The sequence below is a fragment of the Hipposideros armiger genome, unplaced genomic scaffold, assembly GCF_001890085.2.
Source record: "Hipposideros armiger isolate ML-2016 unplaced genomic scaffold, ASM189008v1 scaffold_550, whole genome shotgun sequence".
Classification (NCBI taxonomy): domain Eukaryota; kingdom Metazoa; phylum Chordata; class Mammalia; order Chiroptera; family Hipposideridae; genus Hipposideros; species Hipposideros armiger.
Window position 1 is genome coordinate 873,826 of NW_017731900.1, and position 11,624 is coordinate 885,449.

Consider the following 11,624-nt stretch of genomic DNA (forward strand, 5'->3'; position numbering starts at 1 on the left):
TTCTTCCCCTCCTACCCAGTGCTTCCCAGAGGCAATTCCTGTGATTTGTGTCCTTCTGGGAGTATTCTATTCCTAAATAAAAGTACGGGAGTCTATTCTTTAAAAACACAATCACACACAAATGATAGCCTACTCTACAGCCTCATTCTGCATCTTGTTTATTCATCAAACAACACATGTGGGAGATGAACATTTTTAAAATTGTAAATATTTCAGCTGTACAAAAATGCAAATATAATATAATGAATAGTTGTATACCCAGCTTAAGATTTACCAGTTCACTTGTTCTTCCCTAGTATTTTCTTTTCCTCTTCTACCCAAGGGTAACTGTTGTCCTGAATTTTGTGGTTATCATTTCCATGTACAGTTTACTACATAATGTTATTTTGCTTGTTTTAAAATTTGATATAAATTACACATTCTGTAGTCTACAACTTTTTTTCTCAGCATTGCAAGGTTTATCCACGTGGATGTGTGTATCTATGGCTCACTCATTTTCACCGCTGTGGGTTTTCAGGAATGAGTATATATCACTGTCTATTCTGTTTGGCATGTAGTTTGTTTCCATCTTTTTGTTGTTATAAACAATGCTGATTTAAACATTTATGCACGGGTATGAGAGTTTCTCTGCAATATATACTTAGGCATGGCAGTAAGTCTTCAACTGCATTATCTTCAACTTTACTCCATTCTTTTTATCCTTCATTCTTTTAATTGGCTGCCTTGTAGTCCCGTGTATTAGCATATCATCATTTATTTAGGCACTCTCCTAATGACGGACACATAGGTTGTTTGCAATTTTTGCACATATGAATGTATCTGCAGAATAAAATTGCTGGATGAGTGTTTTAATGAGGCCAGTTATATCATTTTGTACTTGTTTTTTAAATGAGCTCATCAGGTGATAGTATCAGAAATCTCATGAGTTAAAATGTTTCCAGTTTCACAGAATTTTTCAGCCCTGAATCCCTGACTAACTCAATAGTCCATAATACATTTTTGTACTCCCTCCCCCAGTTCAGTCCCAAGTATAGACATACTTTTATGAAATAGATTTATCAGTAATTTTTTAATAAAAACATTACTTTGGGAGTTCCTAAGTTTAGTATTTCTTATATAAATGAACATAAGCATTTCCTGGTATGATTTTCAATTTGGATGTATCTTATCTTACGAGGAGCCTAGTCAAAATATTGTAAGACTCTCGAATAGGCTGTATAATTTAACAGCACAAGGGTTGGCAAACTATAGCCCATGGGTCAGATCTGTCCCACTGCCTGTTTTTGAATGGACCATGAGCTAAGAATGTTTAAAAATTTTTCTCATTGTTTATTTTCATTTTTAAACAGTTGAAGAAAATGAAAATATATTTGATATGTAAAATTATAAAAAGTTCAAATTTCAGTGTCCATAAATAAAGTTGTGTTGGAACATAGCCACGCTCATTTATTTATGAATTGTGTGTGTGCTTTTATGCTGCAACAGCAGAGATGAGTGAGAAGTCGCAGTGGCGATGGAGGTGGTGCACTTCCAGTCGCTGCTCAGGAACTGCAAATAGCAGTGATGCATTTGCAATTTGACAGTGTTTCACGTCACCATGCTGTGACATTTAAAAAAATTACCAATGCCTACCAAAATAAGAAACGGGGACTTTGAATGCTGTTTAACCAGTGGAATCTGGATTATTTTACAAACTTTTTGAATGCTTTTTAATACAGTGGACTGTGGACTATCTAACAAAGTCAGATGGCAGAACATTGGGGTTATTACACAGTGACGCAATTGCTGTGCTAAAGAATACATCACCGTATTAAGCACTCAGCTCTCCTCCCAACTCACAGGAAAGCAGTGGTCACAAAAATTTTAAATGGAATATTTTATCACAGCAGAATTTCTTAACAAAAATAAAATATCTAAATGCGGCTGCAACCAAAGTGAGTTTCAAAATGACTCATGTTAGCCAAACAAGTAAAACCATTTTCCAATGGTGAGTTAATTAAATCACATTTAATTGCAATGGCCAAAGATGTATGCAGAGAAAATAAACTTATTTAAGACTGTTAGGCCTTCAGCAACAATTACTTGAAGAGTTCAGGGCTGTGGGAACCGTATCAGTCGGAAAGCAAAGCAAATTATTTGAGTAGTTTTCCTTGGCTCTTGAGTTGACAGATGAGCGGATACTGCCCAGGTGTTATTTGAAGTCAATGCCAAGTCTGAAGTGACTGAAGAATTGGTCTCTGCAAATAGTCTGTGGAACAGCTACAGACAAGAAAATTTGCAAACAAGTTGAGGAAACACAAATTCCCTACAACCCGAAGTGGGACCTGCTAAGATGTGAATGGTGGTAAAAATATGTGTGGCTGAGAAAAACGCTTAGTTGGATAAATTTACAAAACTTGTGAAATGTAAAGCTTTTAAAGCCTATGGTGGTTATTTTATTATTCATCAGCAGGTACTTTACATAAAATATTTGAATCTGTCATGTACCATTATTTTATTGAACCAGTAGTATCTATAGTGAACTTTACTTACTCATGAACTTCGCCACCATCAGTTCTGTGAATTTTCCTCAAATAGGAACTGAGTATCCTGACTTACCCTACCACACAGCAGTTCTGGGCTTAGCAGTGACAACATTTTACTATAAATTTTTGTTGTTGTTGTTCAGGAACAACATTGAAATTTTTCCCAGTGAGGAGAACTGCCCTCAACTATTATGTCTGAAAATTTTTGCAGAAGACTTGATAATGTTTCTTAATAAATCCAGCCTAAAATTACAAGACAAAACAGTGCTTATATGGAAAACTTATATTGCAACAAGTCACTTTGAGGACAGTTAACATTATTTGAACTACAAGTAATATCAAGCTGATTGAGGAGCTTCCATTAACCTTTGATTGGAAGTGATTCACCTGCAATGTAATGATACTAGAAGGCAAATATAAAAGAGAAGAATCTACTCAAAATCTTATAAATACCTTCCAAGTGATGGATATGCTCCATTAAGATTATGTACTTGTGGACTGATGGCAGTGTTTGTCAGTATCTAGGCTGTGGGAAAGGAAATATTCAGGAGAAAACATATAAAATCTCATTGATCCACATTCACATGACTGTTTGCAATTGATTTTCATATAAGCATAAGTTTGAATTCCAGTTCATTGAAATGTTATCCCTCAAAAGGAATTATGTTCTCCTTAGTATATCCGTATGAAAAAATAATTGTACTCAGTTGTTATATTTTTAATTTCATCAATAAAAATTTTGTGGAAATTTGTTTTTCTACATATATAAGTACCTCCATAGTATCCTCAATTTTCCTCTTGGTCCACAAAGCCCAAAATATTTACTCTCTGCCCTTTATAGAACAAGTTTGCCAATCCCTGGCTTAGAGAAATGTGGCTCAGAACCAATCATTTTCCTGTCACCACTTCAGCATTTTTGGTTTTGGTTTTGAAAAGAATATTATTCCTCACAGCAAGAAAAATTGGGTACAGAGCCCGTTACCTTTTATAGAAGTTCTTGGTCTTTATCCTTACAGGAAAGCTTTTTCAGCTCTCATTTCTAATGGAGTTTTATATTGTAACTGCCTATAGGGGATAGTACTTCTTATTTCCTTTTATAATACATGTGATCTTGGAAAGAATATACATAGATTGAGTCCCTGCTCAAGGCCAACCATTGTATGTATGTCTAATTAAAGCATTGAAATTTGTTATTGACTTAATTGTCAAAGTGGTCAGACTGAGTGATGGTACAGAGAATATTTGGATAAGGTTTGAGTAAGTCACATTTTGTTAAAAGCCTGTATGTTAAAGCACTGCTAATGCACGAACAAGTATATTTTGTCTTGTTCTGAGTTTGCAATAAGAAAAAGTAGCTCTGCCTCTTTACATGGGTTGCTGCTCATGTTTTTAAGTGTGCACTACTTGATATAAAACTTAAAAGTTGAATAAAAGTAGAAGGAAAAAACTCACCCATGCCCTGTCCAAAGACCTCTCCTAGAAATACAGAGGGTGGCAAAAAAATGTATATACATTTTAAGAAAGGAAAACTATTAAAACTGTAATACTCAATATATACAGATAACAAAAGATGAATACAAGTCACGTTTGACTTCTGCAATTACAAGAAGTCAAAGTGGTTACCATCAGCGTCCAGACACTTCTGATTACGGTGAACACTGGTAGACTTCTGAGCGTGTAAACTGTTCCAACATCATAGCAGAAGCAGCAGGACTTGTTGCTGTGTGAGGCCTCCTGGATCTTCTCTTGTGCACATCACACACAGTACCATGCGTCTCAGACTTATCACAAATGCATGCAGTTGTTAGGCATGTTGGAGGTTCTGTTGCATACTCACGTCTCCATTGTTGTACTTCCACAACATTCTCAAATTTAAAATACCACTTCAAAATGGTCTTGAGCTTCTCAAATGACAACTGTATTTCCATCATTTTCTTTGACTGTCCTGCCTGTCGCATTCATTTGATTAATGCCATCTTTTGAACAAACATCATACTACACATTGCTACTATAATTCAATTCAACTTTGAAAAGTAACATATAGATAACATCTCTTAAAATGTGTATCCATTTTTTTGGCAGCCCCAGTATTTCGGTGATTTCCTTTCCTGCTAAGTCAGTGATGTTTGATGTGTGCTTGTTCTCGTACCCCCAACAAGTGTTGGTTTTTATTTTGAAGGGAAATTTGAGAACGGTGTTGCTGAAGGAATGGTGGATCCCAGCCTAAACCCCATTGCAGCCTTTCGACTTACAGTTATTCAGAACTCTGCTGTTTGGGCCATTCTTAATGAGGTAAGATGATATATCACATCAGTGAAACAGCTTAGGTTCTACATTTTTTTGCATTTTGATTTCATATTTAAGGCCTTTTTGGAATTGAAAATTGTCTTATTGTAGTCTTCACAATTTTGTATTTCAGATTCATATTAAAAAAGTCGCCAACTGATCATCTCCTAAGAAAACAACACATTTTTTTCCTGTAAATTTATTGATTAAACATGGTGAAGCATGTAATTTTTTTTTTTTTTTTACTTGAACACTACCTCTTGTGAAATCTACTGTAGATGATTGTCATTTCCACTCGGAAAGTGAATCGCCCATGGATAATTGTATTCATTTGAACCTAAGCTGTCCTCCAATTTTAACTTGACCCAAACATTTTACAGTTACAACAGCCTGTTAATATGACTTGTACTATTTTGGTATTATACTAATACATAAGAGTTGTACATATTGTTACATTCCTTACGTTTGAGAAAAACTAATGTTAAAAACATTTTATGAAGGGGGTACTTTTGAAATTCATTTATTTTACTATTATAGACCCTCTTTTATAGATTATCAGGGATTATATATATATATATATATATATATAAATATACATGAAAATGTTATGGAGTTAATTTATTAGAAACACTTAAAAAGTACGTATTTTTGTGCAGTAAATTTTTGAATCAATACTTTTTTTGAAAACCAATTACCTTGCTTTTTTAAGTTCTTTCTATATTTTTCTTTGGAAATGCAGACATTACAAATTAATGCCATTTTTCAAATTGCACTGCCATTTAAGAGTGATTCTAGATTGATTTCCTAAATGAAGTACTTTTTTACAGTAGTCCCCCCCCACACACCTGTGGTTTCGCTTTACACAGTTTTAGTTACCCACAGTCAGCTGTGGTCCAAAAATACTAAGTGGAAAATTCCAGAAATAAACAATTCATAAGTTTTAAATTGCACTACTGTTCTGAGTAGTGTGATGAAATCTCGTACCATCCTACTCTGTCCTGCCCGGGATATGAATCATCCCTTTGTGTCGTGTATCTGCCTCACTTCATCTCATCACATAGGCATTGTATCACCTCACATCACAAGAAGGGTGAATACAGTACAATAAGATACTTTGAGAAAAGGAGACCACATTCACGTAACTTTTATTAGTCTATTATAATTCTATTTTATTATGTTTGTTCATCTCTTCCCGGGCCTAATTTATAAATTAAACTTTATCATAGGTATGTATGTGTAGGAAAAAACATAGTGTGTATAATAGGGTTCAGTACTATCTGTGGTTTCAGGCATCCACTGGAGGTCTTGGAACGTGTTCCCTGTGGGTAAGGGAGGGACTACTGTAATCACCGATTCTGAACAAAATATTTTCAAAGGCATTTGCCATTCCTGCAAGCCAAGATTTTAAAGACCAGTGTCCTTCTTGAGGCTTATTTTACTGTACTGTGTATGGTATATGGCCACAGAAAATCAGTCAGATCAATTTTAACATCCAGGGGTGAGGCATTCAACCCCAATTATCATAGACTTAACTCGTTACATTCCTCTGATATGTAAGATAACAAACTCTTCTTTTTTAATCTTTGTCTTTAATCCATGAGTTAGAGGCATTGTCTCTTCCTGTAAATTGTTATATTTCTGCACTCATTTTATGAGTTCTGGCAAAGTGTTTTCTACATAATGCTACTGTATGAGTCATAACTAGTTTGATTATAAAGAAAAACAAAATTGTAATATATTGGTTTTTGGTGAAAGGTATTGTAGCAGTTGTATGTTTTTCCTAAATGATTTATTCTATTGCATTAGAACTTACAAGTAAATTCCTAGAGTAGTACTCTTAAACATGCAATTCCAAATATTACTACTATAAACAAAAATATTATCAGCCTCAGCAGTGATCTTTACAAAAGCATTTTACTTTTAAAAAGTTCTGAATTACCAACGTCAGTTCCCAGCCAGTCTGGCGTGCGTCGGGTGGGTTGCGGTGGGTGACAGATGCAAGGAGATTGATCTTGCAGCGACTGGAAGCTCCAGCCAGCTGCCATCAGCCTGGAGGAGCCTCACCTGGCTACCTGTGCTGAGCAATGGCTTCCAGACGGCATTTCTTTCTGTGCAGTGTTAGGTGACAAAGGCTGGGAATCACTGATGGGGTACAGTTATTTCCATTACTCCATATTGGAATAATTTTTAGTTAGTTTTCTGGATTAAAAAAGTCACATTGCCAATAATGATTTTTATGTCAAACTTGTTAGTTTATTGGGGTATTTACATTTATTTTTCATTTTCTTTACTGCTTGTTTTCTTCTCAAATTCCCTTGGCCCAGGGCCTATAGGTAGATTTCATTTGAAAGTTAACGTTTCATAGAATTTTGGCACCAGATAACATACTAAACTACTGCTTAACAACTACGTATCAGGAGGTAGAAATCTACAGGTGGGTTTAGAAGTCCCCACTTCCTAAGTGGCCAAGTCTGCTTTCAGGAAGACCATGCTCTGAAAACCCAGGGAGGTGACAGTTACTGCAGCCCCTTATCCATCAGGGCACCTAGGTCTTTAGGCTGAGCTGTTTCCCGCTTTCCTGTTTCCTCCCAGGCTCAGCTCACCCCGCCTGCTCCTGACAACACTTTTAGCCAGATCTCGTCCATCTTTCAAGGACTCCTTGTGCACCCCTTGCCATGAACTTGCTACCAGTGCCCGCTAGTGCCTGCAGTAGTGCCCTGCACAGGGCAGGGGGCAGGCGGTGTCAGGATGAGGGAACCCCTTTTCTTAACTCCCTTTAGCTAATGTCCCTGATACACACATATGCGCGCATGCATGTTCACGCGCTCACACACACTCAGCTCTAGAGGTTTTGTTTATGGAGCATGCATGCGCATGTGTTTTCTGACCAAAATTCAGGTTCCCGAGGGCAAGCCTGTAGCGCATGTTCCCATCTGTCCTGTGCAGCAGCAGCTGTGCAGTCTCATTGTCAGTTGCCCTCTCTTCTCCCGGAGCTCTGCACTAGACAATTAGGAGCAGCATGTTTTCCTCAAGCAAGAAATTATAGTGGTGGCCCGTAAGTGTTGCGTTAGGGATGAGGTGTCAGGACAGGTCAGAGGTGAAGAGTCCTGGAGCTGAGAGTAAATTCTTGACCTTGAGAAGACACTGACCCACTTTTACCAAAATAGTGAGTGGGGAAAAGTGTCAGATGGTAGTACTACTGTACAGATAAGTGAGGCATGGCATGGCATCTGGTGTGTGCTGTCCTGTGTGGTAGCCACCAGATACATGGTGGCTCTTCAAACTTAATAAAACAGCTCTTCCCTTACACTAGCTACAGCTCAAGTGCCCAATAGCCACGTGTGGCTTGTGGCCACTGGGTTGGACAGCACAGCTCTAGCATTTCCCATCACTGCAGAAAGAACTTTGGCCAGCACTGGGTCAGGAGTGCTAATAGGAACATTTTGGAAACCAGAATAATGAATTCACATTATTAGGTTAAAAGCAGACACACAAAATATATCATAATGCAGATGGTGAGTATTTTAGGAGAGAAGGTTGAAGTATTTCTAGGATTCCAAGATCAAAGATTCTGGGTTTTTGTTATAAGTCTCCTTTGTTCTTTGCAGCATGCCCTGTACCACACTCTGTAGACAAAAAGAGCAACGATGCAAGGTAGTGAGATTGAAAAACTTTGGGAAAAGCACGTGCAAACCGATTATTTAGCACGCGGGCATGTGTTTACTACAGACAAGTATTGAATTTGTCTTTGAACAAGCGAATGGCTTTTCAAATCAGTGGTTGCACCAGTAAATAATTAGTTGTTATTTTTAAAACTTTTAAAGGGCTGCTTTTAAATGTCATAATAATGAAAGAAGTTGTCTCCCAATAGTGCTGTCCCAAAGATGAGTTTGGTTTCATGGAAGAGCATGTTTGTAGAGATCGCTCTAATTAATAGTGTATATTTAGAGTAGCCAGAATTCTGTGAATGACCCGATGACCTTGTGTGTCTCCTGAGAGTGTGGGTGGAACCTGGGAGTATCATCCCTAATCGTGTTATACAGCGAGGTTACCTGGGGGGAGCTAATCTAATCACGTGAGCCCAAAACAGTTTTCTCAAGCTGGTAGGGGAAGTCAGATTCAAAGCAGGATTCAAGGCACCATTGCTGGTTTAAGATGGAGGCAGCCACGTGAGAAGATATGCAGATGGCCTTAAGGAGCCGAGGGCCACCTCAACTGGCCTCTGAGAGAATAGGACCCACAGTCCCACAGCCACAAGCCAGCAGCCTGAAAGGTGGCAAGTGGCTTCTCCAGCAGATGAGCGCAGCCCCACCAGCACCTTCATTCCAGCCTGAGACCCTGAGCAGAGAACTGTCAAGCCGCCTGGACTTCCATGACATGAAAGGTTTTGTTCCTGAATGTGGAGTGATCTGTTATGCAGCAATGGAAAATGAATACCGTATTTGAGAGAGATGAAGAGGATGTCTTTGTACAGATTCCCTCTGGTGTGTTGACAGTTCTTGATAAAGCAAGTAGTCTTAGGCTCGCGAATCCTACCTGGGCCTCAGCTGGGATTTCTGTGCCAGGGGTCTCAGCCTCTCTTGGAAGTTTGTTGGCAAAAACTTCAGCATCTTAGCAGTGTTTCCTGGCGGAGCTGCTAGAACAAGGTTGTAGGATAGGATCCAAACAGCGTGAGGAATGTTTGTTGTGGAAGAGGTGTTCGTTATGCTGATTGTCTGCTCTGAGCCTGTCAGTGTTTAATTTGCGAATGATGAACAGCGGTATTTTAAATAAGATTAAATTAGAGAAGAAAAAAAAACCTTCTGTCTTTATGTAAGGATCAGATAACCTACTTTGCATTGAAGGACTTAACTTTTTTGAACCCAAACTTATTCTCTAAGCACACATCAATTCCTACATGTGCTAACCAATTTTTGTACATTGTGATATTTTCCAAAATACCTGTTTCCAAGCCATTAATTGCTAATGAAGTTTGTTTTTATTTTGGTTTATCCATTAATTTTTGTGCTTATTTTTACTATATTGCCATAGCCTTGATGGAAGAAGAGCTAAAGGAAAAAAATGAGAGGCTATCACTGTCAGTAGTTAGAAATTGGAGTTATAAGCTTAATGTTTCTGCCATCTTCCTTTTACAGAAAAGGAAACTTTTCCAAGCCATGTGGCAGTATTTAATGTGAAATTTAGTTTGTTATAAATTTTAGTTAGTAATCTTAACAGATAGATGCCATGATAACTAGTATGCTTTCTTTAATGCATGTGGACATACGATACTGAAAGATGATTACCACAGTATTTTTTTTTAAGAAAAGAGGATTTGTTATGTCTATCCATATCATCAATACCTATATATAAACTTCTCTCCTCTTACCTGAGACACTCCATTCACCAGGTCAAGCACTAACTATTGGGTTGTCGAAAAAGTCATGACACATTTTTACAACAAAAAACAGAAAACAATACGTCATGACTTTTCTGACAACCTAATGGATCATTTTCAAAGGGACAAACAAGAACGAGCTGGCACTCCACAGTGAGTTGAGAATTTACAAGACATTGTTCAAGAAAGTAATCAGTTGAATGGAAAGCACTTCATCATTCCCAGTGTTAATAATGCAGTAAAATGTCCAGGCCAGTGTGCTGACAGTAGGACTGCTACTTGTAGGCGTATTAATACTCTCAGATGTCAGGGAGGCTCGTTTATGTATCTCCTAGTTGTTCTATGGTTTAGTAATTAGCAAACTGCCCTGGTATCAAAGGTTTGGTACTTTTCATTTGATTAGCATTCCATGATTTATTTGAAATGCTCAGTGTTTGCTGAGATTGGGTGAAAATACCTTTTGAAGACATATTCTCTGAGCCTTAAAAGTGGCCGGTGTCGACAGTACTGTATGATGCACTGCCAGCAGACTTGATACTTTTCATTTCAGTAGAGACAGTAATGTTTTCTAAGAAGGATTCAGAAATCAACTGATTAAATATAACAATTATGTTTCATTTATGGAATGAAAAACTAAAGCGTTTCTCATTGAGAACAGTTTAGAAAGGTGGTCTTCACATTTGGGGGTGTTTCTGGAAGCACCCCTTGGAGAAGCTGCCTGAGGAATTGCTTTTCTAGGCTGTACCAATTTTTTTCCTCCTTGAATGTACCATACATATTTCCTTACAATGTCTTCATTGGTTGAGTGGATAATGTCTATAGTAATATTTTAGGTACCTGTTGGATTTTCAAAGGCAGATTATTTTCAAATTTGCTGCTATAATTGAAAAGCTAGTAACTGGTCCTGTTGACTGTGCCTTTCATCACTGTTTCTCTGTGCCACAATCACTCATGTGTATTTGAAATAAAGAAGTTTAAAAAGCCATGTTGAATTCAAGATTCCTGCTAATAAAAATAGGTAAGACTTAATGAATACCAAGGTTTTTATTGGTTTTGTTTAACACTGATATAATTTATTTGAACTATTTTCAGTTAGAAAACAGGAGTGGATATTCCTCATGGGTTTTAGAAAATCTTGAAAGAAGAAAAAAAGCCTTAGGTTAAGACAGTGATTGTCAATGTTATGCACGCTATACAGTTCCCAAATTAAGAGTGTTTTGGGGTTTTTTTGCATATAAAATGTTGTTAATGATATTTAGGGCCTGTATGTACAGTGATTCCTACTTGAGTTACATTATATACAGGTCAGGAGGCTTCTGAGGGATAGACTAGAATGCAGCCCTTTAGCAAAGGAGGCAGAACCTTGTGATGGTGAGAAGCATGTGGTTATCATGTTCTCCAAATGCATGCTTTCACAAACATTCACTTTTACCTTT

At 37.4% G+C, this 11,624-nt stretch overlaps 1 protein-coding gene across 5 annotated transcripts in view; it reads left to right on the forward strand.

Annotated features, from left to right (window-relative positions):
• MGAT4A (alpha-1,3-mannosyl-glycoprotein 4-beta-N-acetylglucosaminyltransferase A) overlaps positions 1-5,761 on the forward strand; it is a 100,705-nt gene extending 94,944 nt beyond the window's left edge. For 3 of the 5 annotated variants that reach the window (XM_019669215.1, XM_019669216.1, XM_019669217.1), the window contains exons 15-16: positions 4,705-4,817; positions 4,945-5,761. In XM_019669215.1, the coding sequence (XP_019524760.1) occupies positions 4,705-4,817; positions 4,945-4,971 (140 nt within the window). In that variant the 3' untranslated portion in view covers positions 4,972-5,761. Of the gene's footprint in view, positions 1-4,704; positions 4,818-4,944 lie in introns of those variants that run through there. The other 2 variants (XM_019669219.1, XM_019669218.1) reach the window with 2 other exon arrangements.
• Positions 5,762-11,624: the final 5,863 nt, after the last annotated feature.